Here is an 18,697-nt window from a genome sequence, read left to right on the forward strand (position 1 = left end):
GCAAAACTGGTCAGCAGCTTCTCTTCATCTGGAGTTTTCCCAGGTAGATATACAAAACAAAACCATAACAAACATAAAGCTGCAATGGGAGCAGGTCAAAGCCCTGGCCCTTGCGTTGCTCTGATGAAAGTAAACTAGATCGATTTCCTTGGATAAGCACATCACAATCCCAAAATAAAAGATAAGTGCATAAAACCTCCAAATAATGATCTTCGCTAGAACAGCTATGTGGTTTGTGTGGGACAGTGGCTTTGTCAGCTACATGTCTTTTTCATTTATGGTTCATCTTCAGTCAGCATTATGATGCATTCACCTCACTGGAGTTGTGGCTGGATGACATGTGAGAGTCCAGATTCTCCTTGCATTTCTCCAGATCGTGGAAATATGGATGAGAGAGGGCAGCATAGGCAGATATCCTCTTGGCTGGATTGAACGCTAAGCATTTCTGTAAGTATGAAAAGAAGTTGGTTTTAACAAAAACATACAGTGAGCAGTGCTAACATTGCATATATACATTAATGTATGCCACCTTCAATTTATCATAGGTATGAGACACAACAGTCTCAGTAGGCGCTGCATGTTAAGATGACCATCCATATTATAACAAGCAGTGGGGTCATAGTATATGAATATGGCATCCCCAAAGCTAGTAAGAAAATAACAAGTTAAAAAATTCAAGTATTCACAATTTAGGAAGTCCCAGAATTCACATTTTCTTGAATTCACATGCACAGAACATCTGTCTCAAAGACTGCAGGGTGCAACTGATCATGAACAACTTTTGAATCCCCTCAGTGTTCGATGCACTGTTCTTCTGTGGTTATACAAACATGTATGGCATCATAAAGTATATGTTCATTTCTAGACTCAGCATTTCTATAGGTGTTGGGTCTTTGTCTGTATAGCCTTCGTATGCTGTTTTGTGTTCAGTTTCTCCCTCTTCTTCCTAGTTGTACTTTGCTTGCTTTCTTTCCAGATCCCTATCCCAGCCTTTGTCCACCCAGCACTGAAATCTTGCCCGTAGCCTTGTGTTTTATACCTTGTTCTTCTCTTTTCCTTCACTCACCTCCAAATAGTGTTCTTCCTACTATCCTTTTCTATCCACTTTGTACTGCTACTTTTTTTTCTTGAAATGAAATTCTCTTGTATGAGAATTTCTATCATTTAACTTCTGAAATTTAATTCAGTGACTTCCAGTCCTACCCTCCCCTTTCATCTGTGGCTCCCAGGTTCTCATCTCTTTGCGTCCTTTGCCTCCTCTTCCCACCTCACTTTCTAGGCACAGGTATTTGTCTTCTTCCTCCCCCGCACCGTGCCTCACAGTCACTGATCTCTCTGCCAATTTTATTCTTTGTTGTTCCCAGGATCTAATTCTTGTCCCACGTCTACCTTCCATTTCCAGGCTGCCTGCAAACACAACAGATGCGTTTCTTCCCTGTCATTTCAAGCAGCCAGCTTACCGCAGCTGGGAGCTGCAGTCATAAGGACAATGGAGGATGATCTGCTGTTCTGAAGAGATAACGTTAGCCAGAGATAGCAGTTCCTGAAGAGATGCAGCAAGTCTTTCAAGAGTTGCACTGAGCCCACTATACTGAGCCCATGTGAACCACGATCTTTTAAAGACTTCTAGAGAACAAATTTAGCTAGATTCCAACAGGCATGGTGAAGGCAAATGGAGGCATGGCCATTCCCTATATTCCATTCGAAGACTGAACTTCAGGGCTGGGGTTTATAACATATCTATAAAAATGATGGAAATTATTTAATTGAATTCAGTGTTACCAGTTGCACCAGCACAATTTACTTGCTTCTGTTCAGTCCTGCCACTTGTAAGAGGCAATAACTGGTGAATTCCAAATCTCAAGTTTTCGGTATCCAATAGAAGGCATGCAGAGGTAATCTGCCTCTATAGTCTATTTTCTGCTTTATATTGGGTCCACTATGCCATGAAAAATGGCAGATCAGTTTTTTTACAAGAATATATTTCATTTATAAGAATGGATGAATCAGTGGCACAACACTGGTCAATAATGAGGATCTAAGTGTAAGGTCTAAAGACAGGTCAAACAGGTACTTCCCTGACAGAGTTTCCTAGTCTCTAACTATTCTCAGATCTGACACCTCTTGAGCCAAAGGTGGTGTCTTTGTGCTGATGTTTCACAGCTTTTCTTTAACGACCCCATCAAACCGAAGCATAAATGTTTCCTGGCATGTTGCATGCATGGTGGGAACTATCAGTCATGCAGCTGGGAGAACAAGCCAATAGAAACTCACAAGAAGCAAGTCTTTGCCCAGTTCATCAATATCCGGCACAAATTTTTCAATAGGTTGTGCAGGTCTGGAAGTGAAAGCATTTCTTGGAAGGGCAACGTCATTAGGCCAGTCCTCTTCTTCTGGGAGTCCAATTACACTGCGAAAGGAAAAAAATAACGTTAGGTCTGAACATTTATGCAGTCTCCCCTTTATATTGATTATATTTATTATACTGAGTGGCAGTTTACTTTGTAAGTCTTTTAGTTTAAATGAGATTAATTGCATGGTAGTGCACTGATCTCTGCAAATAGAGGCTGATGAGCGTAGGTCTGCGGTGTGCTTGGTAGAAATCATTCTGTGGCCAGCACAGTTTTCTGGCCTAGGTCTCAATTTTCTAAGTCTTTTTGTTGAAAAAGGGCTAAGTGCTTTGGAAGAAAGTTGCTGAGCTCTTGACTGGATGGTGCAACATATGTTGCTCCAGGATGATTAAAAGCAGTAAGTTTCAAAGGAGAATTGCATGCAGGGTTCTTTAGTCACAAGAATAGGGACTGAGAGAAGAGTGTGGGTCAAGATGAGGGTAAGGCAATAAAATGGATGTTTCATAATGCTTCAAAGCTGTGTGCAGTAATTGTTGCCCAAATTTAAACAATTTATCCACTTCACAATACAGGTTTTAAAGTCTCTATTCCGAAGTGGCATAGGACTTGAGTGTCTTTATGTTTTTACTTTCAATTGTGTTTTAGTTTTACTTCACCCTTTAATAGAATATTTTAATTACTTTTTATAATTTATTTATTTATTCTTTAAATTCTAGAAGACATTTATACTTATTAAATAATCATGCCAAGTTTTAAAACCCAAATAAAGATCATGTCTCATACATTTCATGTTTTAGTCTGATGCTAATATTTGAGGCGTTGAAACACCAGTTTCTGATGGAAATTCTGGAAAAGACCATACATTACACGTCAGGTGTCAGGGAAAAATGATTTTACAGCCTGTGAAATCGAGGTTTCTAATGGAAACGCTGACAGGGTAAGACAATAAGGAACATGAACAACATCTCCGAATACTTGGGGCTGCACTAAGCCCACCGCCACTAGGGAGCAGCAGTGACCTTTCCTCTCACTGAGGCTGCTCGCAAGGCTGTTGGTTAAGGCCATAGGCCAAACACTCGGCTGTAAATCATTGGTCACCTCAGCGAACTTAGTGGGATTACTCCACATCTACCTGCATGGATTTTAGATTGCACTTTGGCTCACCCAAAATACCTCTGTGAATTGGTATGTCCTCAAAACAGCAGTGTGGCTAGAAGGGCAAAGCAATTAACATCTCAGGACAAATTAATTTTACTACAACTGAAGATATCACAGCTCTTAGGAGATGTTAAGTTGAATCTGTATGAAAAATTGAATTTGTCTTTTATCACCACAGGTACGGTGGGGGTATGGGACAACTCCCTTGGCCATGGTGGTTAAAGCCATGTGATTAGCTGTTTGAGGATCTGGACCCATGTTAAACACAACACAAATAGCACCACAGGAAGGTGTTCATTAAACAATGAAGTTTAATCTGCCATTCAGATGTGTTTGGTTAGTCCCAGTTTTCTTAACGCTTGCATGAGAGAGCACGAACAGGGCAGAACCAGCACAGGCAAAGCTAACAACAAGAAATGAGGAGGCAGCCTGTCAGACAGGCAGGGGGTACAAGACCAAGAGTGGAAAGGAGAGACATTTTTAGTCACACACTCCCATAGTACTCAAAACTCTTAATAACGAATGTCTTAGTAGATGACCTGGTCTGGTAGCACTACCACTTCAGTGACTACATTTGGAAGTATCTTGGATGAGTTTCACCTCCTGCCAAACGTTCAGGCCTGGTCTTCAGAAACACCGAGTGCTTTCCACTCCCATTGATCACAATGGGAGGCAAGTCTGCTCAAACCATTGCAGCGTTCAGCCTGAAATTGAGGAGGATATCCCACACACTGATGGTGTCCTGCGAAAGCAGGAAATTGTCTTGGGCCACCTCCAAGGGATTTACCCTCAAACACAGTGGAGTTTTACCTGACGCCAATCAGAACGCACATGTAAAGCAAAGGTAGACCATAGCCCCATTATCTGAAAGAATGCGTCAGTCCAGATTGCACGAAAATCCCGAAACTACTTTCTGTCCAAATTAGTCTGCAGAATGAGTCACTACTGCAGCAGAAAGAAACAATCCTCCTACAAGAAGAGCTATGACTAACTGTAGGGGGTTCTCCAGCTGTGAAAACACAAAATAAACACTATTTAGCATAACCCCCCTAGAACCCAAGAGAGAAACTTTTGAACTCTTTAAGGAGAACCGCACAAAAGACGAAAACCCAAACTTTCTCTTTAAGTAGATCTATAATAAGGAATTTCTTCTAAAATTATCACGGCATTTTCTCTTCTTGATGAATACTTCTCTGCACAGGTAATCTCAGCCCCTAGGGATGGAAAAATCCCCATTGGAGGCTGCCGCTAGCAGCTATGCATTTAATCCTAGCCCCGTTCATCCCCTTAAATGTCACAAATGCAATCAAAATCCTTAAAAAAAAAAAAATTGCAGTTATGTCTTTTTTAATTGTAAAATATGTTGTATGTATCAAAACTGCCTCTATTTAATAAAGTAGAATATTGTAGGACTAAAGGATTAGCTTTGGCAGAAGAAGAAAAAGTAAACTTTAAGGACTGATTTTTCTGGATTGGGCAGGAAGAGCTAGTCAGCGCATGACAAATTAACCACGCAAGTGAGTCACATACACTGGTATGGTACGCAGGAAAGGGAAGTCAACTGTGTGAAATCAAGACCTGCAATTTAGGAACCTCGTGTTAAATACTGAAAATGCTTAGAAACAGATCTGCTGTAATTTGAGAACTGGAAAAATGGCTGAATAGAGAAATTAATTATTTGTTCTGTTTAAGCTCTTCTCCTTAGAAATTTTCTATCTTCTCTTCAGAATCTCTTCAAAAGAACAATATTTCAGCCTTCTCCCTATCCCCCTGCCCCAATCTATTTCTTATTTCATCCAGATCCCTCGACCCCTGCAGCCCCTCCACACAAAAAGCAAAGACGGAGGTGCAGAGGCATATGGGCATTAATTCTCTGGAGTGGGACCAGCCCTATGTGGCTTTGATTTCCTAACTACATGGTATGTACATCAGATCTTAAATTTACATGGTTCTTATAAATTCAGAAACATTCCTTGCTCTGAAGGGCTTTACAATAAAAAGTGATATAATCCTCCTTAATTATCATATTGGTAATATCAATCACTTTTTTTTTTTTTTTTTTAAAACTAAGCACACATTTTGGAAGAGAATTATTCACCTCAGATGGTTTAGAGCCTCCCCACCTCCTCAATGTATTTGGTATATCTGAAGAAGAAAAACACAGACTCCTGGAATTGTAAAATGGTTTTAAAATAAAGCCAATTAGTTCATCTCTGACAAAGCACATGTTAAAATGTTGATATTCCTTCTGTTCTCACAGTTACCTTCCTGACCAAAATATGGACTGTTAATAATTTTAACAGGCTACATAGCATATTTGAAAAGCTAAAATATTTTCTTATGTACAGAAGTCTTTTCTGCAAAGAAGCTAAGAGACTTCAGTTTAATAACAATTTTAAAGTATTCTAATGTTGTTTCCTGAAATATACAAAGAAAGTACTGAAAAATAAAACCTCTGTGTTTGTTTACGTGAAGAGAATCTCTTGGATCTAGCTGTTCAGGAATATGCATGAATGGCACATGCACAATATGTTTAAGAAATTTAAAAAGTCCAAACCAAAATTCTCTCATAACTTCCTGGTGATGGCTGTTAGTTCTGCAGAACTATATTCCATGTTGCTTCCTCCTCCCACTCTGACACAGAATACACGGAAATATCACGTTGCATACGGTAGCAATAGCAAATATGTTCTAGGAATACTTTGTTCTAGTCACATTATTGCATAAAAACATGGCAAAGAAACCTCACAGTGCTTCAATGTTAAACAGACATTGACATAATGCAACTAGTGATTACTTACTCAAAGATTTTTCCTAGCTGATCAACATCTGAATTTCCACGGAAGAGTGGTCTGAAAGAATAAAGAAATATTTTTAGGATGTGATTTGCTTTAATTAATGTGAATTTATATTTGTCATTGACAGCTGCCAATGCAGGGTGAAAACGTGGGGTTTTTTTGAGACCTCACTTGTTCTGCCTCCGTATTTTATCCAGTCTGTGAGTGCACTTTTCAAGTTTCTGCTAAAGTGGATAAAAAAGTGGACAGATGAGACATATTTTTGAACATGCTACTTTTGAAAATTTAATTGTGTCCTTTAACATGATTGAAATACCTTTCTCTCAACTAATACTATCCTGTGAATTAGATCATTAACAAAATCGTTTTCACTATAAAGAACATACTTAAACAGCTGTTCTGAGAGACAAAAATGGAGGGAATATCATGCAATTCATTAAAATATAATAAAATCAGAGATGAATTACTGTGGATATAAATTCAAAATTAAATTTCTTGTATATTGGAAATGTGCTCCTGGGTTTAAGGGTCAAATAAATGACAACGGATTTACGAAGGTCTGTAAAGAATGGGGTGTGAAATGGTTACAGAATTTACCTTGAAGGAGAGGACTACTTCTACTGCATAAATAAAGATATGTTCAGGAAAGAAACAAATTAATTGGCTGAACATCTGAAGGCTTTCAGAAAAAACAGCAACCAAAAATACCTTCAGAGAGTGGTACACACATTTCCTTTTCAAAGTGCAATTTAAAATATTTTCACTCATCATTTGTAAAATACTATCACCCTATAGTGCCTAAGTAAAACACGAAATTCAGATTTGTATGGCTGGGGGGCTGTATTGCTGTCTTTGTGTTGAATTCAGTAAGGTGTGATCAACACTGCAAATTCATATTTAAACTCCCAAGGCATTCCAACACACGACTGATGGATGAGTAAGGATCCAGCCAAGAATGAGGGCATCTGTAAGGATCAGGCCCCGGAATTTGCATACCATTGTGGTTCAATGAATGGTAGATTACCCCAAGAAATGCAATTCAGACACACTGCAAACTGCGATACTAACTGGGGTCGATGGGTAGTCAGGCTGCCCCCCTCTGCTGGAGCACAGCTCTCAGAGTACAGAGCCTGCTATAAACTTAGGGCTACAGTTCCTAAAACTGCCCAACTGAGATCCGGTGCCTGGACAAACAATGCACATTCCCACGTTCTCACTGGCGGCTGAGGGCTACGGAGAAACGTCAGTTCTCCTGCCTCTCTCTGCATACTCCCTTTCTTCTGTCTGAAACAGGTCCTTAACAGCAGCGACAGTCAAAGATGTCATTTCACTGTTGCTCTTCACGGGAGAAGACCTCTCCCATCTACACCGGGAGAACAAGGAGTACTCAGCTACAGCCCTTCCCCTCTCATTGCCCATACACAGGAGCAGGTGTAGGACCTGGATCTCCTTTTGCTAACCATGAGCTAATTCTGAAAAATGGTGCTTTACATCTTGACACTCTCACACAGGCAATACAGCTCCATGTCACTGCCTATCTTGCAGGTCCACACCAAATATAGTAAAAGTAGACCCAGAGCACTGTGACATTTCATAATAAATCTCTGAAGGAATCTGTGCCACCAGGAAAAAGAGCAGAGTGATAACTGGACGACATGCTGACCATCTTTGATGAATTAACATGCATTTTGCCTCCCTCATGTCTGCTGCCCTTCAAGTCATGTCGCATCAACTTGAACTGCAAACTGCTTTGCGCAGGGACATTGAGAGAACAACTTCATCAAGTCCAATTTGAAACCATATGACTTCAGATTGAAACTGATGGGATAAAATGCAGTAGCCTGTTACTTGTCCATAAAGGGCTTTATTTATTTTCATTCTGAATAAATCATAAACAAGGGTATGCGCTGCTTCCCAGACATACATGATATTTACTAACTGTAACCTCTTTGACAAGACTGTTTTTCAACTCATACTTAGAGGCTTCTGTACCTTTTTAAGCTTTAAGGCATCCAGCAATACGGGCTTCTACAAAAACCCAAAGTTTAACTTCACTCAGACTGGAGCATCTGCTTCTGCTGCAAGTTTTGAGCTCACTTTTTAAAATGGTCAGTAGCTACAATCCTAGTATTGTTTGTGGCAGTAGACACTCCACATCTTCCAAAGTCAGACAATATGACAACCTTAGACATTTTCTTGAATGACTGCTTAAAATTATTAATATACAGTTACTTGAGTATTTAATTTTGGCTCCAGTATTAGAATATTGAGGCCTCTAAACTAACAAAATCTACACAATCAAATAATCCTATCCATGCAAACGGAAAGATGATTTAACGTTTTAAAATATATGCTGAACCTTGAGTTAATGTGAAAGCTTGGCAAAGTCAGCCTTGTTTGCAAATCACCTTAGGCAGTGTCACGCCAAAACAAGTATGATTCTTGGGATTTTTAAAGGAGGTTTTTCCCATCACTGCTGCTGTCTCAGACTCACTAAGGGCTGAGGCAAGAATCTAAATTCTTTTGAATATATAATTATACAACACAAGGTGACCTTCCAACATACTTTGATATTTCATCATAATAAAGTGATATTAATTCATCTTTCAGCATCCTATACATCCCACTATCGTGACTACAACACAATGCCAACTCCAGGTTAGGCACCGCTAATGTAATGAAATTTGCCTCATGAATTTTGGCTGGAGGTTCAATTGGAATATCGGATAGATGGTTGGGGAAGTAGATCCACTTAATCAGCAGCTGTATGAAGATCTCGTCTCACATTTTAGCACTAGTTACTTTTTCGTAATGACTTGCCAGCACTCCAAGTCCAGTGCACATAAAAACTTTGACCTCAAGCCGATTGCTTTTTTAGTTCTATTCTTAAAAGTGGACATCAGCTCTCCCAGTACCACGGGACTGGGAGCGTACTCAGCAGCCACAGAAATGTAAAATGTCTCCTTTGTGTTTCATCTTTCACTCACCCACTCGCTCCCCGAGGTTTATTTATGTAAATTCAATCCAGAAGTCCTTACTCGGTGATATGTTCTCTCTGGGATGATAATCTGTGTAAGACTGGTTAAACTCTAAGAGTTGAATTTTGTGGAATTCCTTCTTTTTACTTCAGAAAAGGCATGGAGCTGGGTTTGTCTCCTGCAGCAGCAGATGTGAGTCTGTCCTCTGACTTCATAGAACTAAAATTTGTGTGTACATGTGTCTCAGGAAAGAGGGATATTCCAACAGAGGAAAGAGCTACCCATGGGAATACAGTTGCCTTCTGTGTGGTTTCTTGACCCTCTCAACCTTCCATGACTTTGCTTGCTAGAAAATCCATGCTCTGAGAGCTCCAACACCATTGCTGTTGCAAAACACACACTTAAGAAGATGGGATGGAAAGACTTAGAGTGCACCTAAGACGTTTAATTTCCCTATTTGCTCAAGAAGTCTCAGATGTTGTTGTGTCCCCATAATTTCCTTTTCTTATTGGTTGTTGCTTCCTTGATTTTTAAAGAGGGGAGCAGAGAAATGTTATAGGGCATCTGCAGGTGTCCATCCTGTTTGACTGCTCCTTCTCCTGGCCCTGGAGCCAGACTATTATCTATTGCCTCTGGAATGGTGCCCACTGAATGGAGGAAAATCCCTTTCATGTCTTGTGTAGGACCAGAATGCCCTTAGCCTACAGATACGAAGATGGGTTGGAGGCACCATATTACTACCTTGTCCTGCTAAAATAAACTCCTGCTGAGTCAATAAGCATGTATCATAGTTCCTGAGGTACAAAATGTGTGCAATTAAATGGATATTAGCTGTGAGTTTTCACTGTGACTATTTTCACAGAATAAATCTAACTACCTTTTTATATGGCAGTCCAACACGAAGATGCGTATTACTCCTGGGCTGCGTGAGGAGCAGCGTTGCCAGAAGGTAGAGTGCGGTGATTCTTCACCTCTGCTCAGCATTGGTGAGGCCACACCTGGAGTGCTGGGTCCAGTTCTGAGTTCCCCAGTACAAGAGAGATACGGACATACTGGAGAGAGACCAGCAAAGGGCCACAAAAATGATTAAGGGACCGGAGCATCTGACATATGAGGAAGGGCTGAGGGAGCTGGGACTGTTTAGCCTAGAGAAGAGAAGGCTCAGGGGGGATCTTTTTAATATATATAAATACCTGAAGGGAAGGTGCACAGAAGATGGACCCAGGCTCTTTTCAGTAGTGCCCAGTGATAGGACAAGAGGCACATATGGAAGCACAGGAGGTTCCCTCTGAACATAGGGAAACACTTCTTTACTGTGAGGGTGACTGAGCACTGGCACAGGTTGCCTAAAGAGGTTGTGTAGCCTCCCACTTGGCAGATATTCAAAAGCCATCTGGACATGGTCCTGGGCAACTAGTTCTGGGTGGCCCTGCTTGAGCAGGGGGGGCTGGACCAGATGATCTCCAGAGGTCCCTTCCAACCTCAACCATCCTGTGACTCTCTCATAAGACGGAAATAAAAATACAGATCATGACATAAGGTTGCAAAGTAAAACCTCACAAATCCTGAAAAAGTTACCATCTGCTTACAGTTTAGAAGGACTTGTACCACTAATCTTCTGGCTGAAAGGCTCTCATGCTTATATGTAGCTGAAGAAATTAGGTTTCACCATCACCAACTTTAGGCTCTTTTCTCTTGTCGAGAGGAATATACTCAGCTCATGTTGTTTCATGCTGAGTTTCACCTTCACTGAATAGTCTGTCTGTCTGAAATGGGTATTGGTGTCTGAAAGGTTGAGTACTTTATTTTATAGACACTGTGTTTCATGTCTGTGCTACTCAGTAAAAACTAAGATATAAACATTTTCTAAGCAAGTTTCCATGAAAAAACTTTCCCTTGTACAACTCCATGGACATGCCAAAGCAAGTCTAAAAGTATTGTATACAATGACAATGCAATGACACACGAGATAAATGAGGTTTAACTGTGAACTAGCCACATTACTTCTAGACTTTACTTTCAGACTTTGATCTACAAAGCAAAGAGGGTCTGTAACTTTTCATAAGAAAAATTAGAATTTTCATAAAGATTGGAATTAAAGATATTGATAAGCACTGCTCTAGTCTACACTGCAGTGCAGAGAGAAGGAAAAAATAGTCTAATAAAACCACATGCATCGAGGCAGAGGAAAAGATTTCTGCAGGTTTCTTGAGAGTGGCTGACATTTTGAACCAATTAGTGACATTCTGATTGGAAAGTATCTTTCACTTTCTGACATCGAGTTATTGAATTACAGGTAAAATGGATGCATGGGAGAAAGGGCATGTGAAGGAAAACAGTATTGAAGAGGGAAAAAGTCAAGAAATTCTCTTTTCTAACCAAAACATATTACAGAGCTATCATGACAATTCTAGAGTTGCCAATACAAGCAGCGCCTTCAAGGCTAGACAAGCCTTGTATCTTTCCAGATATGTAAGAAATAACTTCCAAAACAACTATCCAGATTCCTTCTGTTAGTCCATTTGCTCAGTGTGGTGACAACAGCAGCTGTGAATCCCATCCCCTTCCTTGTTGTCACAGAAAAACAATAAGGATAATCCCTTGGTTATTGACTTGAATACATACAATACTATTAGTGAAAAGTCTGTATATTGGCAATCCACGTGTACTCAGTGAAGTCATACAGGAACTCCCTAAAATGTAAAGGGCATCATGGGTGGGAAAGGTACAACTTGCTTTTTGGGCAAGTAGGACTTAGACAGTCTGGCTGAACGGATGGCAAGAAGTGTTGGGAAGAAGGGCAGCGATTTCAGAGCAGGTAGCTGCTGCTGAAAGAGAAAGTCCATGATAATTTGACACAGTGGAGAGAAAAATGTAAAGGGAAAGAATACAGCAGCAGTTCATGGAAGTGGTACAAGGTTGTATCAGCAAAGTCTAGGAGTTCATATGTCTGTGTACAAGAGCAATAAGGTGATGGTGAAGAAACTGAAAAAGCTAAAGCCAAGAAACATTTGCCAAGGAATCCTGCATCGTGCCATGGGAAACCTGCCAAGCTACATAGTCTGTAACTCAGAGATATATTTAAATTATGTTTTATTTTGTTGTTTTTTTTTTTTTTTCTTTTCATATTACAAAATGTGAATAGCTGGCAAATAATTTTGTCAGAGTCTTAGTTACTCGTTACGAAGAAAATATTTTCATTTTTAGAATTAAAAACAAATAAGATCTAAAACTAGAATTATGAGATGACTAGAAATAACGTGATCTGGACTGTCCTATGGAAACCTTTATTCAGAGGGATTATTTCTGAACTGATTCCTCACTCTTGTTCCCACCACTGTTCGTCTTTGACAGATCCTCTGGACAAGTCTGTACTGCAGGCATGAAAAGAGAAACTAAGGCAAGATAAAAGGAAAAAATAGGTATCACTGTTTAAAGATGAAGATCACTGGCCCTTCTGATAGGTAAAATGAATATGGTACAGCGTAAAACTTTACTCTGAAAACAGGCCACAGCTAACATTGCATGCTCTGCACAGTTACCCACTTCCAGTCACAAGTGACTTGCCTCAGCTGTTGTGCAATTCACAGTTCTCATTTTAAACGTAACATTTTTTGTACTTCTCCCTCTCCTTTCCCTTTAATAATATCTTTGTGTGGGTGGGTGCCAGGCACAGCATAGGAAGGAGCTGCTTATTACACTTGATCACAAATTGCTCAAAACTTTTAAGAAACTTATCTTCTCTTCTCCTGCATGTAAGAAGAAAGATGACATAGATAAACACTAGTACTTCAGCTAAAATCTGACAGAAAACAGATCCGCCAGCTTGGGTTTCTCATTTTAGTCTTTAACAGCCCAATTTTTTTACTTTAAACAGATCATCCTTTGAGTAGGGTAGCACCACAATCACGAATAACATCTCTAAGATCATTTGGGCTATGGCAGTACTAAACTGTATTATTAGAATCAGACCTAATGCACCAAAAGAATTGCAATAATTATTTTCTCTGGAGTTTCTCATGTCACCTAGTAGACTGAAGCAGATAAAGGAAAACATTTTGCTCTGAAAAAACTACTGCAAACTTCCAGTGCTGTAGTGTGTTGAATTTGCTTCCCACTGTTATTTAAAATGAAGTAAATGAATTCTAAAATGAAAGATAATATTCTGACCCCCAAATGCACATACAGTCTATTTCCTAAGAAAGATATGGGATTTGTGCCTGAACTGAGAAAGCAAGGTGATTTCTGAGCTGCGTGTAGATACAAGCCAGCAAAGGAAAGGCCCAGCTGGTCCAGTGAGCTCCCAGGACACTGTTCATGTGCAGGTCCAAATCTGCTAGAAATGTGGCTGGAAGCTGCATGCCACTGGTGTGCAAGAGGAGGTAAAAGGTAAAATAGAAAAGAATAGTGAGAGAAAACACACTAAAAAAGATTAAGCATCATTTTGGCAATCCACTTCGGGGTCAAGATTGCTCATCAGATGAATGTTTCCTGGTGTGGTTTTTCCTCAGGACAAGTTTGCACTGCTTTTCTGCAAACAATTGTGTTACACAGAGCTGCTGGACTTCCTGAGGGTTTCTAACATACAGGCTGGCAGCCTGGGAAGAGCCAGAGTTGTAAAGTGAGCCAAGCACAAGAAATTTGCAGACGGAGATGCATGTTCCCTTTGCATGCCTAACTGAAAGGGAAACATTAGCAAAAGGGAAACCAAGCAGATGCACTGTGTACAGCTTTATGACCCAAGCAGGGCCAACCTACCAGGTAGATTCCGACGTCGGTTAAAAATACAGCAAAAAACAACAGAAAGAGCACAAATTAGAGAAAATATAAGCATCTTCAAAACTCCCTTAGGAAGTGGGCAAAGGAAGCCAAACTGGAAGATCTTTTTCTATGTGCTTAACATTTGCTTGACACCTTTCATGTAAGCATCGTGTTTCAAGGTCCCAGGTGGCCTTGGAGCAGAATGGTGGGCCTCGTCCCCCACCACTGACATATAAAAGGGAGCTCTATCACGGACATCAATGACCCCAGGATCAAGCCAAGTGAGTTCTGGTTTCACAACCCCTCGTAAGAAAAGAAGGTGCTTCAACAGAAGGATACAGGCATACATATATATATAAAAAACCCCAAAAGTAAGGCAAGTGCAGATATTATCTTTGAGCAGAATATGCTCTAACGTGGGCAGATCTCATCTGTTCCTGGGCAGAACTGCTTCAGCGTTCATCTTTTAACACTACTTTTTGAAATGGAAGGGCCTTGGTATGCTGAACGTCCTTCACTTATTCCCTCAGCATGCACGTCAGTTCTCTTATCTGCGGACATTTTCTTCTCCAGAAGATTTGTAGGTTCATTTCACCAGGGCTTTAAGAGTTGTTATCTCAGCTCAGGGAGCATCATATAACAGTGGCATTTTGAAAACTGTCCCAACATTTGAAGCAAGTTCTGGAAATGCATACACAACTGACCTTGGAAAAAGGGAAAGGAAAAATACTGTATGGTGTCTGCTCGGAGTGGAAAAAGCAGCATTCCTCTTGTTTGTACTGACAGTTCTACCAGTAATAAGAATTAACCATTTGTGTGTTAAACACCCAGCCCATCACTGCACACAGTTAAATTACATCTTGTCAGTCAGCAGTCTGAAGTTTAACTGTATAACTAAACAGCAGGCTGCTGCATTTTTACAGCATCCTGAAAGAACTACTGGCATGACAAACACAATATGGTTGTGCTCTTCCCGTGATCGCTTATTTACTTTTCTGTATCCTCTTCTCTCTCATGAATCTATTTCATATCCCCTTTCTAAACTTGCACTCTCTAAACCTGCCATGCTGCTTTGCTCTTCTTCTGCAACGCGGTTTTAGGGTTTGAAGGCAGTAACTGAACTATGGATTAGATAAAGGCTGTCCTACGTGGGTGGATAGAAGCCAAGAGGGCTCCTTCCTCTCCTGTTCACTCACATAAGCGATAGTGCAAATCAGTGTGCAGGATGCTGTGCACAGCCAGCGTGTGCGTGCCTGCGCAGAGCTCAGGAAAATCCTCACCTCCTGCTGTTTGTGCATGTGAACAATTTTTCCTGTATTTTCCTTGAAAAAAATCTAAATCCTCCTTCCAGAGCTGTTTTTCACAACTCTTTTCATTTTACTCATAATTTACTCCTCACTTAAAAATCTAGCAGACAGCACTCCAAAATGACACATTTTAGTCAGAGTGTGAAGGTGCTCTTTAATGCTCTATTTTAAATGAGTGGTTTTAAAACACCTATATCACAGCAAAAGACCTACCTTCAAGGTAAGCAACAGGAGTTTAAGTCTGTTCCTAGTCTTTATCAATTACACAAATGAAATGAAAGCAATCTTCTACATGAAGTATTTATTCCTTTATCCTATATGAAATTTTGTTGTGCAAATCTATTCAAATCACAATTTCCAGAGATACAGAATTAATTTTTTACAGTTCCACAACCTTTCTTGCAATGCCAAGATGCCTCTGAGAAAGCTCATCAACTGACATTTACCATAGTTACCAGACTAAAAAAAACATTGTAAAATGGACTTTGCTCTAAGAGTGCCTCTAATGCTGGAACTAGTTTTAATCAAGGGGATACGTGATCGATTTTCAAGTCTGAGGCCCTCTAATTAAAGTCCAATTCATGTTCCACAGACTGAATATATTTTCAATCAGATTGCTTTCCCAGTAAAGCTTTAAACTGAAAGATTCTGTGCCATTAACTTGATTTCTCTTGGAATAAATTCTTTTTAACCAAATGCATAACGGTGTTGTCATTCTGGTATCAGCTGAAAGTCTGTGCACACATAATTACTGCCTGAAGGAAACTAACTTTTACCTACCCCCAATTCTTCTATACCAAAGGAGAAGCAAGTTAATGTAAAAGGAACACTTATACTACATACACTGGTTCATTCAATCTGCCCAAAGATATTTAGCAAATTAACATCTAAATATGTGTTTCCAGATTTACTAGGGTTTCACTTCTTTCTCAGCAAGGCTAAGCAAGGAGCTTCGCAGACTAACGTCCACCCTATAGATGAAAGAGCTTATACTCTGAATACATAACACAAAAATATGAGAAAAGGCAGTGTTATAAATGATGCTCTAGTTCCACCATTATGAGTTACACACAAAATGGTACATCTATTTGACTAACTTTTTTTTTTTTAAAAATAAATTCTAGAGATGGGAAGAGCGAGGCAGAAAAGCAAATATTGAACTATAAGAGCATCGGGAAAAAAATCTGAAAGAAAAAATCTTTTCTGTCATCTGCAGCAGCAGAGTGACAGAGTGATAACGAGGTAACAGAGGCTGTGTATGGGCAGTCTCTGAGACTTCAGACAAGAGAGCTCCAACAGATGTCAAATTTCCATAGTTGAAGGGAAAGATACAATTTAAAATGTGCTACACAATCTAGAATATAGAATTATCAATAAAGAATAAATTCCAAGAAAAAAGAGATTATTTTTTTTTCCTCTCTGGGAAAACTTTACAAGCCAAGAGACAGAATCCCTGGGTTTTCTCTCCAACTGGGCTGCAGCTACTCCTATGTGGTACCGAGAACATGTTTTGATCTATGATCAGTTCTGCTGCCCCCATATTAGGTGTTAATGACACCTGTTGCACTAAGCCTCTCTAAAGTTTCAGATCAACCTGAAACATCAGAACTGCTGCCCCACTGCAACTAATGTGTCTCATCACCTTCAGATGCAATGAAACACTCTTGGTCAGAAAAAAATACCTGAAAGGGGATTACAGCCCTTCAGACAAGAAAGGCAGGGAAAATATTTCAGTACTAAACAGCAAACTGTTATGTGAGCAGAGGTGAAATCTCAGCTTCAAACTTCTCCAGCTGCTGGGTCTGTGTGTCAAAAGAAATGAAAGTGGATTAGAAGGATGGCGTGAAGAAAATACTTTAATTTTTAGCAGCTGTGCTGGCTTACAGTGAATTAATAAACACCTGCAGAAAAGCCTGAGATAAGCATTTAAGGTAGAAAGTACGTGTAGCAACCATGCAAGGAAAACTGATACAGTTTTCAAAGGCCAGTTAAACAAGATATAACTTTGCCCTAAGCAATATTTTTTCCCATGCAATACACTCTGTTACTGAGGCTGGAGAAGCTGCAGATTTACATTCACTGGCCCATGACAGTGCTTAGTAATCTGAGTTCACCTCTCCAGAGATCTCCGGTTACTTATTCTGTTCTGCTATTAGTGATTTCACATTAAATCTTTTTTTCCCACTTGAATCCTGACCAAAAGAAAGAATAAGTTAATTTCTTATATTAAAGAGAAAAAATTAAAATGAGCTTCCAGGGGATGAGAAAAAACTAAAATGAGCTTCCAGGGGATGATGCTGCTCAGATGCCACCCTCCCCTATTCAACGACAGCATTAACACACTTCATGCTGTAGGCTTGTGTGTTTCAAAGGTTCACAAATTAATTTTGGGGCAACTTTTACGCTGCTATCTCTGCTTTGCCATTACTGAGCCTGCTTCTGCGTTGCCCGTAGCACAACTCTATTGGCTTTTAACATTTGAATGGGAATGGCATACAACTCTGTCCTCACAGAATGTTTCCTCATTCTCTGAAGTACTGAGCACCTGTATTTCCTTGAATCACCCCACATCTTGAACTTGTCAGTCCCCACATCACCAGGTTGTTCACCACCTCCATGTCCACTACAAGGAGTTCCCAGATGGAGTTGTCTATAATTTCTGAAAAAAATCTGAATTGCTCAGAATTAAAAAAAAAACCCAGAATCCTCTTCTGGAGTTAAACGAATAACTGAGTAAGAGCTTCCTTCCATGGTAAGCCATTTTATGCCTTGCTTTTCATACAGTTCTGGCTGGAGTGTTTGTCAAAAATGGAGAGTTTACCAAAAAGTCTGGGCCCTCTTTAAACTCCGCTATCACTTTCTGGCCAAGGGCCCTCACCATCAAACTCTTTAACGATGTAGAAGAGCACCACCTACCTCTCCTTTTGCCATTACTTTCTAGAAAAGGAAACAGACTCCAAGGCAGCAGAGGAGCAAGCAAGCCTGCTTCTGTGCCACAGTGGATAGGACACCCAGCTAGGACACAGTTCTGACTTTGTACATATACTGTTTCATTGCTAATGGTTTGCTGAGATCCATTATAACTGAGTCTCTTCAGTCTCACTGTGTCAAGAGTACGATGCATCACTGCCAAACAGGCTTAATTTAACAGCTACAGATAGGAACACTACTGAAAAATCTCTTGCTATGTATACTTCTTTAGATGCTGAAAGCTTGTACTCAAATTATTTGCATATAAAGAGCACTTAAAAAAATTATTCAACTGTATAGAACAATGTATGCTGTACTGACATAATAATAAAACCTCTTTCATGGACATAATCTAATGAAAAATAATCTGATAA

General features: G+C 39.9%; 1 protein-coding gene across 1 annotated transcript in view; it reads right to left on the minus strand.

The window, feature by feature from the left end:
- Positions 1 to 298: 298 nt before the first annotated feature.
- The window catches only part of CDK6 (cyclin dependent kinase 6), a 122,969-nt gene continuing 104,570 nt past the window's right edge, over positions 299 to 18,697 (minus strand). The window contains exons 5-7 of the mRNA XM_009956728.2: positions 6,311 to 6,361; positions 2,275 to 2,410; positions 299 to 445 (exon numbers count right to left, since the gene is read on the minus strand). Of these exons, the coding sequence (XP_009955030.1) occupies positions 299 to 445; positions 2,275 to 2,410; positions 6,311 to 6,361 (334 nt within the window). The remainder of the gene's footprint in view (positions 446 to 2,274; positions 2,411 to 6,310; positions 6,362 to 18,697) is intronic.

The sequence above is a fragment of the Leptosomus discolor genome, chromosome 7 (genome assembly GCF_034619465.1).
Source record: "Leptosomus discolor isolate bLepDis1 chromosome 7, bLepDis1.hap2, whole genome shotgun sequence".
Taxonomy (NCBI): Eukaryota; Metazoa; Chordata; class Aves; order Leptosomiformes; family Leptosomidae; genus Leptosomus; species Leptosomus discolor.